Consider the following 27245-nt stretch of genomic DNA (forward strand, 5'->3'; position numbering starts at 1 on the left):
GTTTGCAGGCCTCAATTTGCAGCTCCTATGTGGCCAGGGCGTGCCTGACGCTTGTGCAGCGGGCTTCCCCCTCGGATCCTTCCTTGAGGGCTGATTGGCCAGCCCTGGAATCGGGCTTGGCCTACTTGGCAGGCTTGCTGTATGATGTCTTGAGAGCCTCGGCTAAAGGTATGGCTCAGACAGTCTCTGCGCGGCGGTGGCTTTGGCTGAAACATTGGTCTGCTGACCACGCCTCTAAGTCCCGCCTGGCTAAGTTGCCTTTTAAAGGCAAGCTGCTCTTTGGGGTCCAGCTGGACAAAATTGTGACCGATCTCGGCACATCTAAGGGCAAGAGGTTACCAGAGGTCAGGGCTCGGGCCAGTGCTTGCCCCGGTATCTCCAGAGGACGGTTTCAGGAAGCCCATCGGTACCGCCCGGGCAAGTCGGGCTCCTCTGCCCCCTCTTCCTTCAAGAGGAATTTCACCCCCAAGCAGCATTCCTTTCGCAGAGACCGCCGTCCCGGAGGTGCGCCCTCCGGTCCTCCCCCAGGGTCTCGTACCCAATGACGGGGTCCTGGTCCATGGCCCAGTGCAGATTGGAGGACGCCTGTCCTCGTTTCTGGGTGAGTGGACCAGGGTAACTTCAGACGCTTGGGTGCTGGAAGTCATCAGAGACGGCTACAAGCTAGAGTTCTGCCGACCCTTAAGAGACGGGTTTGTGCACTCTCCCTGCAAGTCTCCGGTCAAAGCTGTGGCAGTGCAGCAGACTTTGGACAATCTGATCCGCCTGGGTGCGGTCGTTCTGGTGCCAGAAGATCAGCTTGGCAAGGGACTTTACTCCATTTACTTTGTGGTACCAAAGAAAGGAGGTTCTGTCCGGCCTATCCTTGACCTCAAAGGGGTCAATCGGGCATTGAAAGTTCGGCACTTCCGGATAGAGACTCTCCGCTCTGTTATAGCGGCAGTGCAGGCAGGGGAGTCCCTGGCATCCTTGGACATCAAGGAAGCTTACTTGCATATTCCCATCTGGCCTCATCAACGCTTTCTGCATTTTGCAGTTCTGAGCCGACCACTTCCAGTTCAGAGCCCTCCCGTTCGGGTTGGCTACTGCTCGAGGACCTTCTCCAAGTAATGGTGGTCATCGCGGCCTTCCTATGCAAGAAGGAGTACAAGTCCACCTAATCTGGACGACTGGTTGATCCGGCCCCCTCTTATGCAGAGTGCGGCAGAGCTTCAGACCGGGTGATGCTCTTTTGGCTCCCTGGGGTGGATCATTAACTGGGAGAAAAGCCAGATGCGCCCGACTCAGTCCTGGAGTATCTGGGAGTTCGATTTGACTCCAAGTGGGGCAGATGTTCTGCCAGACAATGGATTGTCAAGCTTCAGGCTCAGGTGGACAAGTTCCTAGCAGCCTCTCTCTTCGGGCTTGGGACTAATGTGCAGCTTGTTGGGATCTATGACGGCCACGATGGAAGTAGTGCCTGGGCCAGGGCCCATATGAGACCTATACAGCTCTCTCGCTGCAGCGATGGACTCCAGCTTTGGAGGATTACGCTGTGCGCCTTCCCTTGGATCCAGCGGTGCGCAAGGCGCTGAGCTGGTGGCTGAGGCCAGACAAGCTGTCCACAGGAATGCCTCTATGACCCCGGACGTGGGTTGTCGTCACAGCGGACGCCTCTTTGTCGGGCTGGGGCGCCCACTGCTGGGAAGGACAGCGCAGGGGCTCTGGTCCCTGTAGGGCAAAAGTGGTCTATCAATCTGGAACTCAGAGCCATTCGGTGGCGCCTTTGGAGTTTTCTCCCGGTTCTGGCGCTGAAGCCAGTACGGGTCCTGCGGACAATGCCCCGGCTGTGGCCTATGTCAATCGCCAGGGAGATACCAGGCAGCGCCCTTCTAGCCAAGGAGGACATGAAGCTATGCCTGTGGGCGGAAGCAACCTGGAACAGCTGTCGGCGGCCCCACATTGCGGGAGGCAATGAATACTGCTCAGGCGTTCTTGGACATCCCGAAGCGCTGGGGCCAGCCGCGCATAGATCTGATGGCATCATCAGTCAATTTGCCAAGTGCCGCGCTTCTTCAGCAGGAGGATGGGACCCTCGATCTCTGGGAGTAGATGCTCTTTTCCAACAGTGGCCGACACAGGAGCTTCTCTATGTGTTCCCGCCTTGGCCCATGTTGGGCAGGGTGCTAGGCCGGGTGGCAAAGCATCCAGGCTGGATAATCCTGGTGAGTCCGGATTGGCCCAGACGTCCCTGGTATGCGGACTTGATCAGGCTGTCAGTGGACGGCCCTCTGCGGCTGCCAGCGGAGCGGGGCCTGTTGCATCAGGGTCCCGTGGTGATGGAGGATCCCTCCCCCTTTGGTCTTACAGCCTGGCTATTGAGCGGCAGTGTCTGAGGAAGAAGGGCTTCTCAGACAAGATCATCGCCACTATGCTGAGAGCGAGGAAGCGCTCTACTTCTACTGCTTACGCCAGGGTTTGGCGTACCTTTGCATCGTGGTGTGAGGCAGGCTCACTTTCTCCCTTCACTGCTCCAATTTCTTCAGTGTTGGCGTTCCTGCAAGAAGGTCTGGCAAAAGGACTGTCGCCTCAGTTCCCTAAGGTCCAGGTAGCGGCTCTTGCTTGCTTCAGGGGTCACCTGAAGGGTGCTTCCCCTGGCCTCGCAGCCAGATGTGGTGCGTTTTCTCAAGGGAGTTAATCACCTGCGCCCTCCTCTGCACTCAGTGGTACCTGCGTGGAATCTCAATCTGGTGCTAAGAGCCTTGCAGAAGCCGCCTTGTGAACCCTTGTCGAGGCATCTCTGAAAGACTGACGTTGAAAGCAGTCTTTTTGGTGGCTATCACGTCAGCCAGAAGAGTTTCCGAGCTCCAGGCACTATCATGTTGAGAGCCCTTTCTGCAGTTCACTGAGGCAGGAGTGTCTATTCGCACCAGTGCCTTCCTTCCTGCCCAAGATTGTTTTTCGCTTCCATGTGAATCAGCAGCTCTGTCTACCCTCCTTTCGTAGGGAGGACTATCCAGAGGAGTACTCTGCTCTCAAATATCTAGATGTGAGACGAGTCATCATCAGATACTTGGAAGTGACCATTGATTTCCGGAAGTCGGATCATCTGTTGTGCTGTTCGCAGGTCCTCCTAAGGGTCTGCAGGCTGCCAAGCCTATAGTGGACGATGGGTCAAGGAAACCATTGCAGCAGCTTATGTGGCCGCGGGGAAGGTGCCGCCTATCCAGCTGAAGGCTCACTCCACTAGAGCACAGGCGGCCTCGATGGCAGAGGCCGGGTCCATCTCCTTGGAAGAGATTTGTAGGGCGGCAACTTGTGCATCGGCTCATACCTTCTCAGACATTACCGCTTGACTGTGGCTGCTCGGGTGGAGGCCCGGTTTGAGCTTCAGTGTTGCAGTCAGGGATTTCTATGTTCTGCCCTGGGTGAGTACTGCTTCGGTACATCCCACCAGTCTATGATTGATCGGCATGATGATATGGAAGGTAAATTATGTATCATACCTGATAATTTTCTTTCCATTAATCATAGCCGATCAATCCATAGCCCCTCCCAGATATCTGTACTGTTTATATTCTGGTTGCATTTCAGGTTCAAGTTTAGTCTTCAGTTCCTGTTCAAGAGGACTTCGTGTTCAAGTTTTTTTCAATTGGATTCTTCAGGAGTTGAGACGATTTTGTGTTACAGTGAGCTGCTGCATCCTCTCCCCTCAGTTTTACGGGGCTGGATTGAGACCTAAATTCTGCCGGCCACTCCCTCACGCTTCGTGCGGCTGTAGGGCAGCTTTGTACCCCTCCCGCTTCGGCGGTGTTAGGGTCAGTCAGCTTCTCCGCGGTTGCGGTTGCAGGATAAGCCAGATCCCCCGCATCGGCGGGTGTGGTGTCCCTCCCCGCTCCGCGGGGATGAGCTGGACGGATTCCCCTCCCCCACTTGTGTGGGGATGAGCTGGGTTGATTCCCCTCCCTCGTTTCGGTGGGGTGAGCTGGGCAGAGTGTCCCTTTGTGGATGTAATTCTCTAAGTGCTGAGTCCTGCGGATGGAGCTTTGATTATCGACATACTGAGGAGTTTCCGGCCGCACATGACCACATATAGGGAGGCAAAGGATTGCTCTCTATCTACACTGCTGGTAGATGGACACAACCCACAGTCTATGGATGATCAGCTATGATAATGGAAAGAAAATTATCAGGTATGATACATAATTTTACCTTTGTCGCCCCCTCTTTACATTTCTAGCCATTTGTTCTTCCGCTTGCGCTTTCGCCAGACGTATCTCTCTTTTGGCTTCTTTCAGTTTCCTCCGGTATTCCTCCCCGTGTTCTTCTTGAGTTTTTCTGTATTTCATGAACGCCAACTCTTTAACCTTTATTTTCTCAGCCACTTGCTTGGAGAACCATATCGGTTTCCTTTTTCTCTTGCTTTTATTTACTCTCATAAGTACATAAGTATTGCCATACTGGGAAAGACCAAAGGTCCATCAAGCCCAGCATCCTGTTTCCAACAGTGGCCAATCCAGGTCACAAATACCTGGCAAGATCCCAAGATCTCCTTTACATAAGGTTTGTGGCCATATTTATAGCTTCTTTCAGCCTGGACCTCTGCCCTTCCACTTCTCGTATGCTCCCCCAGCATATCAGCTACTTACTCCCCCCCCCCCCCCCCCCTTTTTTTTACAAAGCCGTACTAGCAGCCGCTAGCGCAGCTTTGTAAAAGGGGGGTTATGTATTTAAATAAAATATATCAATGAGCAGGCCAAAGATGCTTGACCAGAAAAGTGGCATAGTAAATAAATGACTGTCACTTCATATTATTTATACTAAGAAAATAATAAAGCACTATCCACACAAACCCACAAAATCAAGGACTTAGCCACAGCTAATAATTCAAATGAAGGAGACAAATACAGCCTACAACTAACTACCAAATTTGAAATGTAATAATACACGAACCACATTAAATCTCAGTGACCTCAGACAAAACAGCGTCTGCCAGAACCTCTGGACAATGTTCAGCCAAATGCTGTTAACTATGCAGGCTGAAAAAATATATATTTAATGGCTGTATACTTAACAATACATTTACATGAAAACTTGAGTTAAAATAGGGCCCCCAAGTGAAGAACCCCAGATCTCAAAAGAAAAAATTCTGTTCTTTGCTTCTTATGTCGCATCAGGCAAAATCCTATTTTTAGAATTAAGGAACAAATCACCCTTATGCTTAAAGAAAACATGCAACATCCAGTGTCTGTCCAATTTCAAAGCTAGAGAAACAATCTGTTTTTAAATGGATAAGTTAACGATGTAAGGTGACAGGTAAATAGTTAGAACTTAAAACAGATAAGAAATTGATTTTATATGCAGAGATGAAAACGGTAACGGAGTTCAAACATGCGTGGGATATGCATAGAGGAATCCTGTGCAGAAGGAATGGATCCTCAGAAGCTTAGCTGAAATTGGGTGGTGGGGAAGAGGGGGTGGTGGTTGGGAGGCGAGGATAGGGGAGGGCAGACTTATACGGTCTGTACCAGAGCCGGTGATGGAAGGCGGGACTGGTGGTTGGGAGGCGGGAAATACTGCTGGGCAGACTTATATGGTCTGTGCCCTGAAAAGGACAGGTACAAATTCAAGGTAAGGTATACACATATGAGTTTGTCTTGGGCAGACTGGATGGACCATGCAGGTCTTTTTCTGCCATCATCTACTATGTTACTATGTTACCCAGTTCCAGGCTGGAGATTTTATGGCCACTCCTGGTTTTGAATGTTTTGGGAGGGATATTGGCAGGGGGGGGGGGGGGGGGGGAGGAGATTTGGTTCCTAGCAGGGAAAGGGGAGACTTGTAAAGGGGAGAGGTGAGCTGGGTAAGGGTGGGAGGCGGGAGAGTTGTTCTTGAAGGGGGCCAGTCAGTGTGCTATTAGATTGGCAGTTCCTTGTTACTAGCTTTTATTGCCTGTTCCCTTTTGTTGTTGTTTGTAAAATATGAATTCACTATATTTTTATTACAATAAAAATATATTGTTACAAAAAAAAAGCATTCCTATCTTTACCAGCATTGAATATTGCACAGTACCCACATAACTTCTGGGCTCACGAAAGACCAGGATGTTTAATCCTGGTGCCTGGACGGGGCCAAGCATTGAATATCCGTGCCAAACTCAGTCCGTGGCTATAAAACCACTGACACCTATGGGCTGAATATCGTCCCCTATGATTAATATCCTCATATTATGTATTTCATATACTGCCTTTCTGTGGTACAACCAAAGTAGTTGACATATTACATACAGATTTTTTTCTCTGTCCCTGGAGGGCTCACAGTCTAAGTTTTTGTACCTGGGGCAATGAAGGGTTAAGTGATTTGCCCAGGGTCACAAGGAGCTGTAGTGGGAATTGAATCCAGTTCACCTAGTTTTCAGGCCACTGCACTAACCATTAAGTTTATACTTGGGGCGTCTGATTTGCTTGGTTATATTTAGAAAGCACTGATAAAACACCCCTGAGTTTTCCAATTATAGCCAAACCCTCCCAAAAATGGGTCTTCCTGGGGCACTGTGATATCATTTTGCAGCTGATGTGCAGTGCTGGGGGATGTCGTCAGAATGGGCACAGCGCTAGAATCCCCTGTGATGCAAATACATTTTGTTTATTTATTGTTTCTTCTATCCTACATTATCCAAAAACAATTTCAGTTCAATGTGGCTTACATACATTACAAAAGTTGAATTACAGTCAGTGAGATTTGAAGATTACAAACTGAGAGAACAGTTTTACAACTAGTGCAGTGGATGGTCAGTGGAAAGTTTTTAGGAATTTGTGGAAGGACAGTTATCGTTATGTCTTATATCTCTTGGAAGAGAGTTCCACCATTTTGTGCCTAAATATGAAAAGCTTTCAGTTAGGGAAATGCATAAGAACATAAGAAGCCATACTGGGTCAGACCAAGGGTTCATCTAGCCCAGTATCCTGCTTCCAATAGTGGCCAGTCCAGGTCACAAGTACCTGGCAGAAACCTAATTAGTAGCCCCATTCCATGCTACCAATCCCAGGACAAGCAGTCTATCTCAATGCATCTCTGGCGCCTCTTTTGTACCAGAAGCTCTATTAAGTTTTGCATATAATTGGGCGTCATTCCATAAAGTATTGTATATTTAAAGGTACAGATTTTGATAATAGACCTCACTTTTATTGGGAGACAGTGAAGTCTGATTCATAGTGGACATTAATAAAAAACCATTTTTCTGACCCTGGGAAAGCACCAAATTGCCTCAAAAGTAAGCAACTAAAATTGAAAATGATACATACCTTTGTACTACAGAAGAAGGAAAAAGTGTGAGGAGTGTTCACCTGATGTCTGTTTTACATTTTTTATCAGATTTTATTATGAAAATCCTGGAGTGTTTACAAGGAATCAAATCCAGGCCCTGGAGAGGGTGACCCTGTCCCACATTATCTGCAAAAACACTCGTATTACTCAGGTGCCACGCAATGTTTTTCTGGGAAACAGCTTCCCCCAGGACTTCGTGAACTGCAACCAGATCCCCGCGCTTGACCTGACTGCTTGGAGGAATAGGACCGAGAACTCCAGTAGGTTTCATAAAGGTATAATTTTAAACCCAGGGAAGGGTTGGAGCAATGAAGATAGCACCTGAAATCAGAATCCCTGATCACAGAGAGGCATTAATACAGAAGGAACACTTTAGGAGGGAACTTGGAAAAAGATTATCAACATTAGAAGTTGTAGCCATATATCATATCTTGGGTCTCATTTTCAAAAGAGAAAAATGTCTGAAAACTGGCATGAAGTGGCATTTGGATGTTTTTCAAAACTCAGATTTGAAATGTTTTTCTCTGCAGTGTGTGCAAATCACGGGGCATGTTGGGGCAGGACTTGGGCATTCCTAAAATGTGGACGTTTATCTGCCGTAATGAAACAAAGCAAAAAATGTCCACAGCTAAAAGATAGACATTTTGGTCTAGATCTGTTTCAATCACATCTAAGTGACAAACAGGTACCCTAAATGACCCCTGCTCAATTTCACTAAAAGGAGCGTGCAGGACGTGAGGGGAAGATAGAGCAGGGCAGGCAATGCAGCGGCGTCGGAGACTGGTGCTGGACAACACTTCAGCTGACAGGGATTGGGGACCCCCGCCAGTGGCGTATGTAGCCAGACCTGAGATTTTGGGTGGGCCCAGAGCTAATATGGGTGGGCACTGTGTGTATAGTAGTGTTTCTTGTGATACTACAAAATAATGCCTTAGAATGCCCTTGATAATGGATTTCTAAGTAGTCTGTCCAACAGCTGCCCTAAATCAATATAACCACATACATATTTAATGGAAAAATTGATATTTTTAAATATGATTACATTATCCTATATCTTAAAATTGACCATGCATAAGTTTACTACAGCAGCAAACTTCTCAACACACATGGCATGATCCTGCATTGGAGAAATGTATTCAAATTCTGGTAGCACCTCAATAATAGCAATACAAAATCCCTTCACTGCCAGGTACTTTGTGAAGTAACACTAAAGGCTGCAAAGAAGCTCCTTAACACCAATTCTGAACACGTTTACCAACAACAGTACTTTTATAAAAGCAGGGGTGAATATACATAGCAGCAATACACATTCCATTGGAAAATTCAGACGTCAGATTCATACCACACAAACTACATGCCAGCAGAATCTCTCACCTCAGTCACATGCAGAACATATACCAACCCTCATCAATTACAGAAAAGAGGACCAAAAATTAAAAATTGTCCTGTAGCATGGCATCAGCCCTTCTCTGCCCTTCCCTACCCCCCAATCCATCCCCACAGCGCAGCATCAGCCCTACCCTTCCCTTCTTTTTCCCCCCATCCATCCTCATAGCCCAGCATCAGCTCTATCCTTCCCTTCCCCACCATCTAACCCTGCATTTTTTCTAGCAAAATAGGTGCCCGTACTCAAATGCTAGGCCACCCTTCAGGGGTGAGGTGATCACTGAGGGACCCACCCCACAATAGCCAGGCCCCCTGCAACCAGTCACAGAACCTATGACAAGGCAGAATTAGTGTGTAGAGCCTGAGCTCTTTCATTAAAGCTTGGGGTCCAAGGGTCAATTTTAGCAGACAATGAAAAAGGTGCCGGTACTCAGTACCCCAAGTATCCCCTCAAAAAAGCCATGATATATTCCATCATCTTTATAACACCAGGCTTCCCAAGGTAGATTACAACAACAGTTAAGATGAACCCATCAAGAAACAGGATATCCTCACTGAAATTTGGCCATCTGTATTGTATACAGTGTATTTATTTATTTTATTTTTTAGTGTACAAAAATGAGCACAAAATACAGAGTTTAAAATTGCAGTTTCTACCAGCTATAATAATTTTAAAGATGTTTAGTGATATTCAATTGTTATTTCATGATATTTATACCTATATGGGAAGCTTTCAAATAAATTAAAAAGCTGTCCAATAAGTAAAAAAAAACAAAAAACTTTTGACCTCTACCTTTTAAGGCACTACCTATCCAATTAAAACAGCTTTAGACTTGTTACATTACAGGTGGACAAACAGTAAAGAACGACAACGTGGCTGCAGCAGCTCATAGGTTTGCTTCCTTTGGTTAGAGTGTACTAGAGGTGATGACAGCTATGCGGGAGAGTGAAAACAGAGATTAACCAAATTGGCTTCCTTGTTTACCGTGGATTAGATCACTTCAAACCGCTTGGTCCCAACTCCCGAGTCTCCCAACAGTCACAGGCGGTGTCCTTTGACTGCCGCGTCCTGCAAGTTGAATCAGAGTAGGTGGGACGTGGCAGGCAGCAGAAGTGCCTGGATGCCGGCATCCTCTCCTAACCACTGCCTGCAGGTACGACGGTTCGGTCCGGTCCGGAGGACTGCCGGGGGGGGGCGAGGTTGAGGGAGGGAGGAGCGGATGCGAGAGGGAAACTGAAAGTGGACAAAAAGTTCAATGGATGGAGCAGCGCAGGAAGGGCAGCAACAATTCTTACCAGAAGCCGAGGGTGCGCTTCTAGCAAGTTCAGCCCAGCAGTCATGCCTCTTCTAAGGTAAACTTCCGGGCCGGCCCGGCACACAGGAAGTAGTAGCGGCAGACAGAGAGACGTGGTCCTGCGCCTCTGCCTTGTTTGTTTATTAGCGAGGTGCAACAGGAGGGAGCTTCTGCTGCATGGCGGGTGGATAAAAAGGGTCACAAAAGACTGGGTGGGCCTGAGCCAAGATTGGGTGGGCCTGTGCCCACCCAGGCCCACCTGTAGCTACGCCCCTGGGTGGTGGAGAAGGGTACTGAGAGGAGGGATTTGTCCTGTGAGCGGAGGTTACATGTAGGAGCGTATGTGGAGATGAGGATAGAGAGGTAATGAGGGGCTGCAGATTGAGTGCATTTGTAGGTTAGTAGGAGAAGCTTGAACTGTATGCGGTACCTGATCGGAAGCCAGTGAAGTGACTTGAGGAGAGGGGTGATATGAGCATATCGGTCTAGGCGGAAGATAAGACAAGCAGCAGAGTTCTGAACGGATTGAAGGGGGGATAGATGGTTAAGTGGGAGGCCAGTGAGGAGTAGGTTGCAGTAGTCAAGGCAAGAGGTGATGAGAGAGTGGATGAGAGTTCAAGTGGTGTGCTCGGAGAGGAAGGGGCGAATTTTGCTGATGTTATAGAGAAAGAAGCGACAGGTCTTGGCTGTCTGCTGGATATGGGCAGAGAAGGAGAGGGAGGAGTTGAAGATGACGCCGAGGTTGCGGGCAGATGAGACGGGGAGGATGAGGGTGTTGTCGACTGAAATAGAGAGTGGAGGGAGAGGAGAGTGGGTTTGGGTGGAAAGACAATGAGCTCAGTCTTGGCCATGTTCAGTTTCAGGTGGCGGTTGGACATCCAGGCAGCAATGTCGGATAAGCAGGCCGATACTTTGGCCTGGGTTTCCGCAGTGATGTCTGGTGTGGAGAGATAAAGCTGGGTGTCGTCAGCATAAAAATGATATTGGAAACCATGAGATGAGATCAGCGAGCCCAGGGAAGATTGAAAAAAAGAGTTGTAGATATTTTATTTTTGTTACATTTGTACCCCACGCTTTCCCACTCACGGCAGGCTCAATGCAGTGGGCAATGGAGGGTTAAGTGACTTGCCCAGAGTCACAAGGAGCTGCTTGTGCTGGGAATCGAACTCTGTTCCCCAGGACCAAAGTCCACCACCCTAACCACTAGGCCACTCCACGGAGTGCCACAATCTGCTCCCAACTTATGGCCTGAGGATTTATACCACCTGAAACTTGGTGCAAATTTTGAACGCAATTTTTGAGCGCCAGGAGTACATGTCCAGTATGCCTTTCCATCTGTAATCTCAACTCTACAAGGATGGTGCCAGTGGATCCCAGAACCATCAAGTCAAGTTTGCCTATTTTCCAACATGAATGTAGTGGGTTAGAGCCCGAGCTAAAACCTGCAGGACTTCACATATGTTCTGAAAGTGAGAGTGCGATGTCCTATCCTCCTCTGCTACAGGCATCATGCTCTCGGGGCTACCAGGCTTGAAAGTACAGAAAACAAGTTTTTAGCTCAGAAAAATCATTTTAACCTTCCCCTCTTTCCATGTTTTTGCATTTTTTTGTGTTTCCAAGATTACAGGCACTGCAGAATGTAGCATCAGGTTTTATTTCTGTGCTCACTGTCTTCCATATGAATCTATTCAGAACCCTGCAAAAAAAAGGATTATAAGTGGAAAGAAAATGCTTTTGGATTTTTATGGTAATTGCTAGAAAATGAAGACAAAAGTAGAAGTATGTTGTGTTGCCTTATTGTTTCTCTGTTTAGTTTGATGTAGCTGAAGTTTAAAGTGCCAATGTCCTGCCAGTGTCCCAGAAACACAGATAAAAATGACTGTCAGTTTTCAAAGCTTTCTGATTCGGTTTCTCTATTTGGATCCACAGGAGACAACATGGACCTTCTGTAACGCCCAAGATCCAGGCCAGATGATGACCCCTCCTTGTAATGCTCAGGAGCCAGAATGACATGTCTGTGAAATTCCTAGGAACAGAGTCAACCGCACTCCTCTCTAGTGACACCTCTTTCTGCACTCTCACTCCTTTTTTGTAAAACTCAACACCATGGTTAACTGACACCTTCTTTCTGTAACTCTCAGAAACCAGCATCTAGGGCCCTTTATTGCCTTTCAGGAACACCAGGAGCAAGTGCTTCCTGTCTGCTGCACACAGGGGCAGACAACCCTTCCAGGCAATATCCCAGAGCCAATTTGTTCTGACTTAGCTGTGAATATTTCATATTTGGATGCTTGAAACAGAATCCTGAGCCTTCATAAGCAAAGTATTGTAAATGCTGAAGTAGTTCTGAAGTTAGTATAAGCTTATAATACTGCCTTACCTTTGCATTTGATATGTTAGTTTTTATTACACTGCTGCCTATTAAAGAATGTAATTTTGTCTTATGCCACAGAATGAGCATATATTAAACTGCCTTATGCAATTGGATGAATAAAGTATGCTGTATTTTACTTATATACCACCTTCCTTGAAGGGAATATGAATGCCCAGCATCTTCTTACAGGATAAGCACATACTACACTGTCATAAGCTATGAAACAAATGAACTTATTACAGTTCTTTATATTACAAAATGAGCAAATAACACTGCTTTATGGAGTCAATGCACCAAAGTACGAAGTGACTTCACAAAAAAATGGCACAAAATGCCTAGAAATGTACAAAAACAACAAAGGTCAGGCACTTTTGCTATTTTTTGCTTGACGTGCATAGAAACACAGAAAATGATGGCAGATAAAGGTCATATGGCCCATCCAGTCATCCATATCATCCAATATCTCTTTCTCACCCTAAGATCCCACAGGCCTGCCCCCCACTTTCTTAAATCAGTCTTTGTCTCCACCACTTCCATTGGGAGGTCATTCCACTCATCTACCACCCTTTCTGTAAAGAACTATTTTCCTTAGATTACTTCCAAGTCTATCCCCTTTTAACTTCATCTTATGCCCTCTCATTCCAGAATTTCCTTTCAGTTGCATTTATGCCACAGAGATATTTAAATGTCTTTATCATACCTCTTCTCTTTTGTCTTTTTTCCAAAGTATACATGTTGAAAGTGATGAAGCTACAAAGTAGTAAATTTAAAACGAATCGGAGAAAAGTTTTCTTCACTCAACGTGTAATTAAACTCTGGAATTCGTTGCCAGAGAATGTGGTAAAGGCGGTTAACTTAGCAGAGTTTTAAAAAAGGTTTGGACGGCTTCCTAAAGGAAATGTCCATAGACCATTAAATTGGACTTGGGGAAAATCCACTATTTCTGGGATAAAATGTTTAGTACTTTTTTTGGGATCTTACCGGGTATTTGTGATCTGAATTGGCCACTGTTGGAAACAGGATGCTGGGCTTGATGGACTTTTGGTCTGTCCCAGTATGGCAATACTTATGTACTTATGAAATCTTTGTCTGTCCCCAAAAACCTTATGACAAAGACCACTGACCATTTTAGTAGCCGCCCTGTGGACCAACTCCATCCTTTTTATATCTTTTTGAAGGTGTGGTCTCCAGAAGTGTACACAATACGGTTTCATCAGAGACTTATACAGAGGCATAATCACTTCATTTTTCTTGCTGGCCATTCCTCTCCCTGTGCATCCGTCTAGCTACGGCCATCAAACTTTCTACCTGTTTGGTCTCCTTAACATCTTCAGAAACGATCACCCCCAACTCTTCTTTTGAGCACAGAAGTATTTCCCCCTCCCCCTAAATGGTAGTGCTCCCTTGGATTTCTGTAGCCCAAGTGAATAACCCTGCATTTTTTAGCATTAAATCTTAGTTGTCAATTTTTGGACTATGCTTCTAACTTTGCTATATCCCTTCTCGTGCAATCCACATCATCCAGGGTGTCTACCCTATTACAGAGTTTTGTATCATCCGTAAAGATGCAAATCTTACCTGACAGCCGTTCTGCAATATCACTTACAAAGATGTTAAAACGAGTGTTTTGCGGAACAGTTTACTTCCTCAAAGTACATTTGGCAATAGTAAACTGGAGAATAAAACAGAGAATATCATAATGCCTCTGTATCACTCCATGGTGCTATAGCATCTTGAGTATTGTGTGCAATTCTGGTGAAAAAAAGATATAACGGAATTAGAAAATATACAGGGAGGGTGATGAATGATAAAGGGAATGGGACGACTTCCTTATGAGAACATGCTAAAGATGTTGGGGCTCTTCAGTTTGGAGAAGAGACAGCTAAGAGGAGATACGACAGGGGTCTGAAATGTAATGAGTTGCTAAGTAGTTAATTTAAAACAAATCAGAGAAAATATGTTTTCACTCAACACATAATGAAACTCTGGAATCTGTTGCCAGAGGATGTGAGAAGAGGTGTTCATGTTAGGTGTCAAGTTTAAAAAAGGTTTAGACAAGTTCCTGCAGGAAAATATAAAACATCGTTAAGGTGGACTTGGGGAAATCCAGTGTTTATGCTGGGAAAAGCAGCATGAAATCTGTCTTTTGGGATCCTATTATGTACTTGTGACCTGGATTGACCACTGATGGAAACAAGATACTGGGTTTGATTGATCTTTGGTCTGACCCAGTATAGCAAATTTTTGTTCTTATGCCTTGGCCCAGATGTTGGTTCACTCCTGGATCCATTCCAAGATCAGACTATTGCTAGATAAGCCAAGTTCTATAGTCAGCTGAAATTTCCTCTGTTAAAAACAAGGTGTGGTGGTGGTGGTGGGGCTGTGTTTCCTTGCCAGCTCATTACACCGAGAAACAGGCCTAAGAGCCACAGAATCCATCCACAACCCCACAGCAACAAAGACCCCAGACTGCAATTCATGGGTCCCAGTTATGTTCAGGAGAGTCAGGTTGCATTTCTTTATAGGCATAGTTTGAGCTGGACAAAGGTGAAGTAACAACGTGCATGCATGTAGGTTATAAAATAAATACCTACATGCATACTTGAACCATGTACATTCACACCTCAATCTCCTTATACAGTTAGGCCACGTTGTAGATCACAGGTCCCACCTTTTCTTTGACCTTGTAAGGAACATGCCACCAACACAATAGTTTTCTTTAGCCGTGTTTGCATTTGAATTACATAGTCCCTCAGGTTCTGTCTTCTTCCCAAGTCTCTCGTACAATAGCCAGGATTCCCTTGGGTCTCCTCTTCTAAATGGGGAGAAACTTGGTAGCTATGGGAAACGTCTGGAATAACAAACAGTATTTATTTTTATTTATTTAGATTTTTGCTCACACCTTTTTCAGTAGTAGCTCAAGGTGAGTTACAGTCAGGTACTCTGGATATTTCTCTGTCCAGGAGGGCTCACAATCTAAGTTTGTACCTGAGGCAATGGAGGGTTAAGTGACTTGCCCAAGATCACAAGGAGCAGCAGTGGGATTTGAACCGGCCACCTCTGGATTGCAAGACCAGTGCTCTAACCACTAGGCCACTCCTCCACACAAAGACTCTCAGTTCTTGCCATACCTACTGACCAACTTCTTCAACATCTGCTTGAGGGTTTTATTGATGTGCTCATAAAAACATAAGAGTAGCCACACTGGATCAGACCAATGGTCCATCTAGTCCAGTATCCTGTTTCCAACAATGGCCAAACCAGGTCACAAGTACCTGGCATTAACTGAAATCATGTCAACATTCCATGCTACCAATCCTAGGGCAGGCAGATGCTTTCCCATGTCTGTCTCAGTAGCAGACTAAAGACTTTTCCTCCATCCCCTTTATCATTTTGGTCGCTCTTCTTTGAACCTTTCGTAATTCTTAATTATCTTTTTTGAGATACAGTGACGGAACTGAGCACAATACTCAAGGCATATGCTCGACAAAAATGTGGGTGATAGGAGATTTTTCACCTTCAGCAATGAATAAGCATGTTGCATTACAGAGTCTACTGGTCAGTTAAGACTACCTAGTTAGGAAGTCTCATCAGAGTAGTTGCCACTGTTGCATTTTTCATGTTACAAACTGCCTCTGGATATTAGCTGGCAAATCAAAGATGATGAAAAAGGTTCCTTAGATTGTCCTTTCCAAAGATCTCACCAAATCCTTGGCAATCCTCTTGAAGAATGTTAGGCAATGGAGTTAAGGGAGCAAATCGGACCCCAGCAGTACAGTTGAACTTGCTTTATAGCCCTGGCCAGCAGAAATGTGCCAATATTTGATCCTGCGTTTTCTCTTCACCCAAATGGGCCACCTACCTATGAGCCAGCTGAAGTAAGATTGGGTAGCAGGAACTGTTCATACATTTCCACTTCTAAGTTTCTCTTTATGAAAAAAGGGAAAGATGGTCTCTGAGAACCCAATGTTTAGAAAATGTTGAGCTCCTAAGTTAAACATAAAGGAGAGGGAATCCAAAAGTACAAAAGCAAAAATGAAAACAAGAAATCACAAGGAGCCTTCAAGTTAGGAACATTTCAGCTTTGCTTTATTGGTCAGACCCGACACGGTCTGTGTTTCCAAGGTTATCAATCAATCATTGTCAGGAAACACTTCAGTCTTAAAGACAAATGTGCTGGAAACTCAATTGAAAGACGCCAAAATTGTGCTGAACAAAATTGCCATTTCTGAACAGCGTGGGAAGCTTAAGTTTAGAAATCTTATATGTTCCTGTGTTGCCAATTTTGGTGTCTTTCAATTGAGTTTCCAGCACATTTGTCTTGGAAACAGATACAAATATTAGACCCCTGATGCAGGCGTTTCTTGCCGAAACACAGACCGTGTCGGGTCTGACCCATAAAGCAAAGCTGAGACGCCCCTAACTTGAAGGCTTCTTGAGCTCCTAAGTTAGCCTCCTAAATTTGTGCCCTATTTTCAGCCAATTTTAGGAGTGTAAATTTTCAGCTGAAAATTCATCTTAATTTAGGAGCTTAAAAGTTATGCTCATAAATTTAGTCCTGCCATTAATTTGTCCAGACTACTACTACAACTTGTCATCTATAGTGATAAAACATATTTATTTATTTATTTATTTGTTACATTTGTATCCCACATTTCCCCACCTATTTGCAGGCTCAATGTGGCTTACAATAATACCGACCCTGCTCGTAGATTATCAGCCTAATTTATGAGCCTAGTACTAAAAAGCAACGCTAAGCGCCTAACTTCTTTTCCTTTTCCTAAATATGCCCCTGTTGCCAGCCATTTTGTATGCTCCTAATATTCAGCTGGCAGCAGGCAGCACATACCCAATCGGAACTACCACTGGGGTAGTGCGTGCGCCCGGTGGTAATTTCAAATTTGGCATGCATTGAGTCCTGTGGTAGTAAATAATGTTCTATTTTCTACCAAGGGGGCATTTCTGGCAGTGTGCCCACGTTGGAGCGTGCTGCATGGTTACCGTGTGGGTAATGCATGAGCCCTTACTGCTAGGTCAATGGGTGGTGGTAAGGGATCAAGCCATAAATAGGCACACACTACTTTTAATATTAATGCAGGCCCATTTCCTGGCCTATAAAAAAATTGCCTTTTTCCCAGCTGCAGTAGAAAATGGCCCAGCATGTGCCTGAAAGATTACTGCAGGCACCAGGCGATAACTAGGTGTGTAAATTTTAGAATGCTCTTTTTTGCCTGTGCACATTACAAATTCAGCGCACATACTATATAATTTGCACCTCCAACGTTCCATGTCCGGCTGCCTGGGTTCGTAACATCTCCTGATGTCAGCCAGCCTCCAGCGTTCCATTCCCCCTCACTGTCCCGCCCTCGCATCAAGACGTAATGACGTCAGAGGGTGGAACAGTGAGAGGGAAGGGAACGCTGGAGGAAAGCTGATGTCAGGGGGGATGTTCAGGTGCAAGTCGAGGGGAGGAGAGAATCGTGGGACATCGAGGGGAGGCAGGGCAGGGCAGAGGAGAATTGATGGACATGGATGGGATGAGAGGACAGTAGAGGAGAAAATCGAGGGAAGAGGAGAATTGCTGGACATGCAGGGGAGAGAGAAAAAAAAAGGTTACTTGGTCCTTAGTGGAGCGCATGATCTGTTAAGGGACGTTATGGTACTGGGGCTGCTTGATAAAAGTGGTCATAATATGATCAGTTTTGATGTCAACCTTGAAGTATCTATACACAGGAAGTCAAATACGTTAGCGTTTAACTTAAAAAAATGAGACTATGATAAAATGAGAAGAACGGTTAAAAAAAAACTTAGGGGGGCAACTGAGAGGGTAAAAACTGTACAACAGGTGTGGACGCTGTTCAAAAATACCATCCTGGAGGCCCAGGCTAAACATATTCCACGAATTAGAAAAGAAAGACGGAAGTCCAAAAGACAGCCGGCATGATTGAAAAGTGAGGTGAAGGAAGCTATTAGGGCTAAAAGAAACGCCTTCAGAAAATGGAAGAAGGATCCGTCTGAAAATAACAAGAAGCAGCATAAAGAGTGTCAAAGCAAATGCAAGGCACAGATAAAGAAGGCCAAGAGGGATTACGAAAAAAAGATAGCATTAGAGGCAAAAAAACATAGCAAAAATTTTTTTCGGTATATTAAAAGCAGGAAGCCGGCAAAATAATTGGTTGGGCCGCTGGATTACCAAGGGGTAAAAGGGGCGATCAAGGAAGATAAAGACGTAGCAGAGAGATTGAATGAATTCTTTGCTTCGGTCTTCACCGAGGAAGATTTGGGTGGGATACCGGTGTCGGAAATGGTATTTCAAGCGAACGAGTCGGAGAAACTTACTGACTCCACGGTAAACCTGGAGGACATAATGGGACAGTTCAGCAAACTGAAGAGTAGCAAATCTCCTGGACCGGATAGTATTCATCCTAGAGTACTGATAGAACTGAAAAATGAGCTTGCGGAGCTACTATTAGTGATATGCAATTTATCCTTACAATCCAGCGTGGTACCGGAAGATTGGAGGGTGGCCAATGTAACGCCGATTTTTTAAAAAGGTTCCAGGGGAGATCCGGGAAATTATAGACCGGTGAGTCTGACGTCGGTGCCAGGGAAAATGGTAGAGGCTATTATCAAAAACAAAATTACAGAGCACATCCGTGGACATGGATTACTGAGACCAAGTCAGCATGGCTTTTGTGTGGGGAAATCTTGCCTGACCAATTTACTTCAATTCTTTGAAGGAGTAAACAAACGTGGACAAAGGGGGAGCCGATTGATATTGTGTATCTGGATTTTCAAAAGGCGTTTGACAAGGTGCCTCATGAAAGGCTACAGAGGAAATTGGAGGGTCATGGGATAGGAGGAAAAGTCCTATTGTAGATTAAAAACTGGTTGAAGGATAGGAAACAGAGAGTGGGGTTAAATGGGCAGTATTCACAATGGAGAAGGGTAGTTAGTGGGGTTCCTCAGGGATCTGTGGGAAAGAGGAACCTGAATTATAGCTACGTCATGCAAGGTTCCATGTTAGGAGTTACGGACCAAGAAAGGGATCTGGGTGTCGTTGTCGATAATACACTGAAACCTTCTGCTCAGTGTGCTGCTGCGGCTAGGAAAGCGAATAGAATGTTGGGTATTATTAGGAAAGGTATAGAAAACAGGTGTGAGGATGTTATAATGCCGTTGTATCGCTCCATGGTGTGACCGCACCTTGAGTATTGTGTTCAATACTGGTCGCCACATCTCAAGAAAGATATAGTAGAATTGGAAAAGGTGCGGGGATGGGATGACTTCCCTATGAAGAAAGATTAAGAAGGCTAGGGCTATTCAGCTTGGAGAAGAGACGGCTGAGGGGAGACATGATAGAGGTATATAAAATAATGAGTGGAGTGGAACAGGTAGATGTGAAGCATCTGTTCACACTTTCTTCACCCAACGCATAATTAAACTCTGGAATTCGTTGCTGGAGAACGTGGTGAAGGCGGTTAGCTTGGCAGAGTTTAAAAAGGGGTTAGACGGTTTCCTAAAGGACAAGTCTATAAACCGCTACTAAATGGACTTCGGAAAAATCCACAATTCCAGGAATAACATGTATAGAATGTTTGTACGTTTGGGAAGCTTGCCAGGTGCCCTTGGCCTGGATTGGCTGCTGTCGTGGACAGGATGCTGGGCTCGATGGACCTTTGGTCTTTTCCCAGTGTGGCATTACTTATGTACTTATGTATGTACTTATGACAACCTTCCTAGGGCCCGTTTCATTGTTGAGGAAACGGACATGGTTCCACTAGTCATTACAGAATGCGCTTACCAAGTTGTGTGCCTAAATTCTAATCAGTGCCAATCAATGCTCATTATTGCTTGTTAAGTACTGTTTTTGGTGCTCAATAGCTTGTTAAGTTACGTGCATTGTTATTGAATCTGTGCCAATGTAGGTGCACTATATAGAATCTGGAGGTAACTGGCTATCTCGCGCTGAATATCAGCGGTTAGCCAGGTAAGTGCTATTTAACTGACCAGGAGCCATTCCTGGCTAGTTAAATAGCACTGAATATCAGGCCAGTTTATGAGCATAACTCAAAGTTGTAAGCATAAATCTTTTTAATATCAGCACCTGAGTTTCTAAGTTAGGGCCCTGGTTTCTTATCTATCATTTGGACTTGTTCCTGGGCAAACTTAGGAGACATCTTCAATCTGGGCCCTCCTGATATTCAAAATTCAAACAACTGTTCCATCTCTCTCTCTTTTTATATATATATATATATATATATATATATATATATATATATATATATATATATATATATATATATATTGTGATAAGTATGAGGCTGTCCTATCCGGGGTAGGCCACTAGAGGGTGCTAGGAGAATAGGTGGAGGTCGCTAGGAGCCCTGGGATGTCCACAGGTGTAGGAGGTTATGGGCTGGGTCCTGTGTAGCTAATTAACCACTTTATACCCCACCTGAGAGGGAAGGAAGAGAAGTGAGCTGGCAGCAGAAGAAGAAATCCCCCTGAAAGATACTGGCTAACCTTATGGACTTGTGGTGGACTGTGTGTTCAAAGGAGACAAGCAGGCTGAAAATCCTGGGGTAAGAAGGCCCTAAAGCATTATAGTTGGACTGTGTGTCCCCAGTACTGGTTAAAGAACTGTGTGTTCAAAGGAAGGACTGCGTGTCCCAAGTACTGGTAAAGAACTGTGTATTCAAATGAGGGACTGTGTATCCCAAGTACTGAGAGAAGCAGGCTGCAAAGCCTGGGGTTGGGAGTCCCCAAAGTATTGAAGCTAATACTGAGCCCATGTATCTGTGTGGGGCGGCTCAGTGTGAAGACCTATGAAAGCATAAAGTATTAAGCTAGAAGAAGTGTGCCCAGGGGCTGGAATAAAGAGTTGCCAGAGAAATATGCAGTTGGTGAGACCTGTTTAATTTGCTTAGTGGGAACCAGGTCACCCTGAGCGAGAAGGGGGGATATCACTATATATATATATATATATATATATATATATATATATACATGAGATCACGTGATGCAACGAGAGGAGTAGCAGAGCTTTAGAGCTGCTTTGAGGTTCCTGCTCGCTGCCTTGACCCTGACTGCCTGTAACGATCCTCCGCTGCAGGACCTTACCTCAGAAGATCTGGGGGACTTGCATGGAACAATTCCTCGTTCCAATGCCATCCGGAGCGCCAAAGAAAGGAGCGAAATCGGAAAAGGAGAAGGGGGGCGCGACTCCTGGGGATGGCAAGATGGGGACTGTGTCACGAGCGGAAGCTGAATTTTCGGCAAGACAGCTGATCCAGCTTGCATCAGCGGTGGGTACGTAGTAACATATAGTAACATAGTAGATGACGGCAGAAAAAGACCTGCACGGTCCATCCAGTCTGCCCAACAAGATAACTCATATGTGCTACTTTTTGTGTATACCCTTCTTTGATTTGTACCTGTGCTTTTCAGGGCACAGACCGTATAAGTACCGCGTTAGAGCCGTGATTCACATCCCTGGAGGGGCAATTTGAAAAGCTTGAGGGAGTGCTATCAGAGATCTATTTTATTTTATAGCATTTATACCCCGCTCTTTCCCGCTCAATAGCAAGTTCAGTGCGACTTACAAGTTGTGTTACAAAGTATCACAAAGGTTACACAAGTATGGTACCAAGATTCACATAGATGACACAAAGTATGGTACAAAGTATCAAGAGATGTTCAAGTTATAAAGCGTAGAACAATATGAAGAGTTGTGAGGGAGAGGATTGGAGTGTAGGTAGTGCTGATGGTGAGGAATTAAGTTCAAGAATTAAGTTGGGTTGTTTGGGTAAGCTTGTTTGAAGAGGTAAGTTTTCAGCAGCTTTCGGAAGGGTAGGTAATCATTGGTTGTTCTGATGTGACGGGGTATTGCGTTCCAGAGTTGGCTGCCTATAACGGAGAAGTTGGACGCATAGGTTTTGTATTTGATGCTTTTGCAGTTGGGAAAATGAAGATTGAGATATGTTCAAGAGGATTTGGACCCGTTCCTGGCTGGAAGATCGATCAAGTTGGTCATGTAGCTTGGAGATTCGCCATGGAGGATCTTGTGGATCATTGTGTGGGATTTGAAGTTTATGCGTTTTTCGATAGGGAGCCAGTGAAGTTTTTCACGAAGTGGTGTTGCACTTTCAAATCTAGATTTGCCAAAAATGAGTCTGGCTGCTGTGTTTTGGGCAGTTTGGAGTTTTTTCATGATTTGGGCTTTGCAACCGATGAAGATGCTGTTGCAGTAGTTGGCATTGGTGAGTACTGTGGATTGTACTAGGTTGCAGAAAGTTTTCTGTGGGAGGAATGGTTTTACTCTTTTCAGTACCCACATCATGTTCGCTTGTATATGTTTATTAGGCTGCATTTTATATTTATGGATATATAATTTGAATATGTGATCATTTTACTAGGAGGATCATTGTTTTAATACTGAGTTTTTGGTTATATAATTTGTGTTTATTACTGTTTAATTATGATTATGTGTAATTTTGTTATTGCACACGTCATGGTATCCTATGTACTTCTTTCTTTAGCTCTTTATTTATTTTTCTACATTTATTTTTCTATATATATTATGAGTGGTGTTATATATGTTATTGATTTATTTATTTTATTACTGTTTGTTATTTTAGAGCCCCTGACGCAGCCCTTGTGGGTGAAACACAGTCTGTGTCGGGCGATTATTTCTCCAATAAAGTCTGATTAATACCACCTAGCGATCTGCTCTTTTGTTTGCTTCCACATTGGATTTTGCGGATCATCTGCCTTCTTGTTTTCTTGGCCCACATCATGTTGAACATCTTCTTCGTTGTGGCGTTTGCATGAGTATCTAAAGTTAGGTGTTTATCTAATGTTACTCCTAGGATTTTTAGATTGTCAGAGATTGGGATTGTAACGTCTGGGGTGGTCAGGGGGTTGGGAGCAGAGTAGCGTGTTGTGATGAAAGGATTAGGCATTGAGTTTTTTCTTTGTTCATTTTCATCTTGAAGGCGTTGGCCCAGGTTGCTAGGATGTTCATGGCCGTGATTATTTTCTCAGAGATTTCTGTGAGGTTGGATTGGAAAGGGATGAATATTGTGACGTCATTAGCGTAGATGAAGGGGTTAAGTTCGGATTTGGATAGGGATTTGGCCAAAGGAATCCAGGGAGGACTATATTACTACTACTACTACTTAACATTTCTAGAGCGCTACTAGGGTTACGCAGCGCTGTACAATTTAACAAAGAGAGACAATCCCTGCTCAAAGAGCTTACATAGTAACATAGTAGATGACGGCAGAAAAAGACCTGCACGGTCCATCCAGTCTGCCCAACAAGATAAACTCACATGTGCCATTTTTTGTGTGTACCTTACCTTGATTTGTACCTGTTTTTTTCAGGGCACAGACTGTATAAGTCTGCCCAGCACTATCCCCGCCTCCCAACCACCAGCCCCGCCTCCCACCACCGGCTCTGGCACTGACCGTAGAAGTCTGCCCAGCACTATCCCCACCTCCTAACCACCAGCCCTGCCTCCCACCACCGGCTAAGCTTCTGGGGATCCCTCCCTTCTGAGCAGGATTCCTTTATGTTACAATCTAATAGACAAGTGAACGGTCGGTCCAATAGGGGCAGTCAAATTGGGGCAGTCTGGATTCACTGAACGGTAAGGGTTAGGTGCCGAACGCAGCATTGAAGAGGTGGGCTATATTGCGCTTCAGGTGACAATTAACTCATTGCATGAGCAGGTGCAATGGCAGATGGTCTTTCAAAAATTCCGCTTTCATAGGTTTGGGAATTGGTCGAGAGGCCTTTTGGCGAGGTTAGTGAAATCTAGTGGGGGAAACTAAACTATTGCAACACTACGAGATAAACAGGGGAAGCTAACAAATTGTCCAGATTTAATGAGGCAGATCCTGACGGGCCATTTCCGAGATTTATACAAAGGGGGAAAGTCTCCTTCTCCATCGAGGGTGCAAGGGCTACTGCCATGGGTGGGAATGCCTCAGTTGTCTGAGAAGGCTGTAGAGGTATTGGAATCTTCCCTGCAATTCAAAGAGTTACAACAAGTGATTAAGGGACTGCGTACATTTTCAGCGCCTTGCTCGGACGGATTTTCTGGAGAATATTATAAGATCCTGCAGTTCTCGTTGGAAGGGGCGCTGTTTGACTATCATCAGTCAGTTATTCAACAGGGAGAGTTCCCAGAACGTGAGAATGTTGCTTTGATCTCACTTTTGCTCAAACCCGGTAAGCTACCGGATGACCCGGAATCTTATAGGCCCATATCCTTGATCAATGTCTATATTAAAATCTTGGCAAAGATATTGGCTAACCGGCTGTTGCCCTATATGGCGGAATTGATCGGGCCTCATCAGGTGGGATTTATCCCCAAACGGCATTCAGTTTGCCATGGAAGAAGAATTCTCCTCTCCATGGCGCAGAGCAGGTATAGGGGTCTGCTGGCGATGCTAGTGAGCCTGGACGCGGTGAAGGCTTTTGATCAGGTGAACTGGGGTTATCTTTTTCAGGTACTGGACTGGATCGGGTTACCTGAGTGTTTCCTGGGGGCCTTGAGAGCGCTCTACACGGGTGTGGGGGCCCAGGTGGTGGTCAATGGAGGCAGATCGGAGTGGTTTGGGGTAGAGAGGGGGACTCGCCAAGGTTGCCCCTTGTCTCCCTTTCTCTTCAATATTTCCCTAGAGCCCCTAATCCGACTCCTAAATAACTCCCCTGATATCAGTGGCATTGAGGTGGGCACTGAGCAGATGGTAGCTTTGGCTTATGCAGATGATGTTATGCTTCTCCTTTCTGATTCAGAATCCTCTCGCCACATGGCCTTGGATCTTATTGGTTATTTTGGGACTTTATCTGGGTTTTCTTTAAACTTACAAAAATCATGTGCCCTCGCTCTAGATGAGAATTTACAGCAGTCCTGGAGCGGCAGGTTTCCCCTGAGGTGTTTAGGAGTGTATATTACTAGGGATTTAGAATCTCTTTACGCAGCCAATATACACCCCTTGCTAGAGATGACAAAGCAAAAGTTGACAGTTTGGCAGGCTGTGCCGCTGACACTTTGGGGTAAGATTGCCTAACATGGTACTGGTGCCCAAGTGGCTATATGTGTTTCAGCGGTTGCCCCTATTTCTATCACAGAAAGATGAGCGGGTATTGGAATGAATAATTCAATCCTTCTTATGGAACGGGAAACGCCCTAGACTTCCCCTGGCTGTGATGGTGGCTCCATGGGAGAGTGGCGGGATGGGATTGTTGAGTATTAGAGCTCTTACTGTGGCATGTATGATGAGGCATATAAATGACTGGTTTAGGGGTACGTCTGAGTTTTCCTTAACTGCCATAGAAACAGCATTGTTCCCTGAGATTCACTTTAGTCGTTTACTTCATACTGGAGGCATTTTGCCTCAACACGTTTTTCGACTGCATCCGCTTTGGGCTGCCATGAGAGCGACATGGCGATGGTTATGTCATTGTCGTCATCTTTCGGCCAGATCCTCCCCCTTCCTTTTGATTTGTAACAACCCTGCCTTTCCCCCGTGCCGGGAAACTAGCGTATGCGGCTTGTGGGCTAGGCGGGGGATTGTTTATCTTGCTCAGGTTTTAGATGAGGAAGGTCGTATGAAACCATTTGCCGAACTAGTAGAGAAGTACGAGATTCCCCGGGGACATTATTTTGCTTATTTTCAGCTAAGGCACTATATTGCATCCTTGACGTGGATGGACCTAACAGAGGACGTCTCTGATATTTTGTCTGAGACGTTCTCATTGGGTTCACAGCAATCGGTGCCACTTAAATTTCATCATCAACAATTGAAAGATACTATGGAAGAATTGGATTATGCTAGGATGGCGGGTAACTGGTCAAGGGAGCTTGGCTGCGAAGTCTCGTTGGCAGTTCTACAGGATAGTATTAAGAAGCTATACACTCAACGTTTGTGAATTCCTCAAAGGGGAAAACGGTATTATTTTCTCCTCCGATTACATATATCGCCGCGAAGGGCCTTTAGGGCAAAAATATTGGGGTGCGGCTCTTGCTTGAAGTGCGGGGGAACTATGGCATGTATTTTGGACCTGTCCAGCTGCGAGTCGATTCTGGAAAGGCTTACTGGGGGCAGTGGAGGACATGTGGGGATGTACGTTGGTGCGAGACCTGCTGCTTCTTTTCAATTGCTACAAATTTAAAGCTTCATGGGGATAGCTATACATTTTGGAATAGCTGCCATTTTAAAGTCCTGGCTCTCTCCTAAGGGTCCCTCTTTGCAATGGTGGCAAATTCAGCTGATCCATCAGATGAAGATTGATAGGGGCGAGTTTAAACAGATGGGAAGTACCCTGGGAGCTCGGTTTAAAGCACGGTGGGAGGCTCTTTGGAACACCCTTCCCATAAAGGGATGAAGTTATATTTTGAATTGTTAATACACCCATTCGTATAGAAGGTATAGGAGGGAAGAGAAGGGGAGGGGGTGGGTTGGGAAGGGTGGGGAGGGGAGAGAACGGGGAAGGAAGTTAAAGTATGTATAAGATGACACCGTTATTGTCACTGTCTGTGTAAACTTGGTTTTCATAACATATCACTTGCCTAATTGTTTGTGGATCAATGGTGTTATATTTTGATGTTCATCAATAAAAGTTCTTGAACTATATATATATATATATATATATATATATATATATATATATATACTTTTATTTATGACATTTTTATCCCACATTAGCCCAAGAGGAACTCAGGTTTATCAGGTTCAATGTGGCTTACATAGTAAAAAGGTAGCATGTTTAGACAGATTGTAAAATACATCATATAAAGATATTACAATGACTTAATATGAACAATTATAACATATGTGATGTTTATCCTGGAATGCAGCATTTCTTAGAGG

The 27245-nt window shown here is 45.1% G+C and overlaps 1 protein-coding gene across 4 annotated transcripts in view; it reads left to right on the forward strand.

Moving 5' to 3' along the window:
- LOC115456483 (myeloperoxidase-like) overlaps positions 1-12496 on the forward strand; it is a 131332-nt gene extending 118836 nt beyond the window's left edge. For 3 of the 4 annotated variants that reach the window (XM_030185593.1, XM_030185592.1, XM_030185591.1), the window contains exons 13-14: positions 7354-7580; positions 11916-12496. In XM_030185593.1, coding sequence (XP_030041453.1) covers positions 7354-7580; positions 11916-11938 — 250 coding nt within the window. In that variant the 3' untranslated portion in view covers positions 11939-12496. The remainder of the gene's footprint in view (positions 1-7353; positions 7581-11915) is intronic. The other variant, XM_030185594.1, reaches the window with a different exon arrangement.
- Positions 12497-27245: the final 14749 nt, after the last annotated feature.

Source organism: Microcaecilia unicolor, chromosome 13 (genome assembly GCF_901765095.1).
Source record: "Microcaecilia unicolor chromosome 13, aMicUni1.1, whole genome shotgun sequence".
NCBI classification, from domain to species: domain Eukaryota; kingdom Metazoa; phylum Chordata; class Amphibia; order Gymnophiona; family Siphonopidae; genus Microcaecilia; species Microcaecilia unicolor.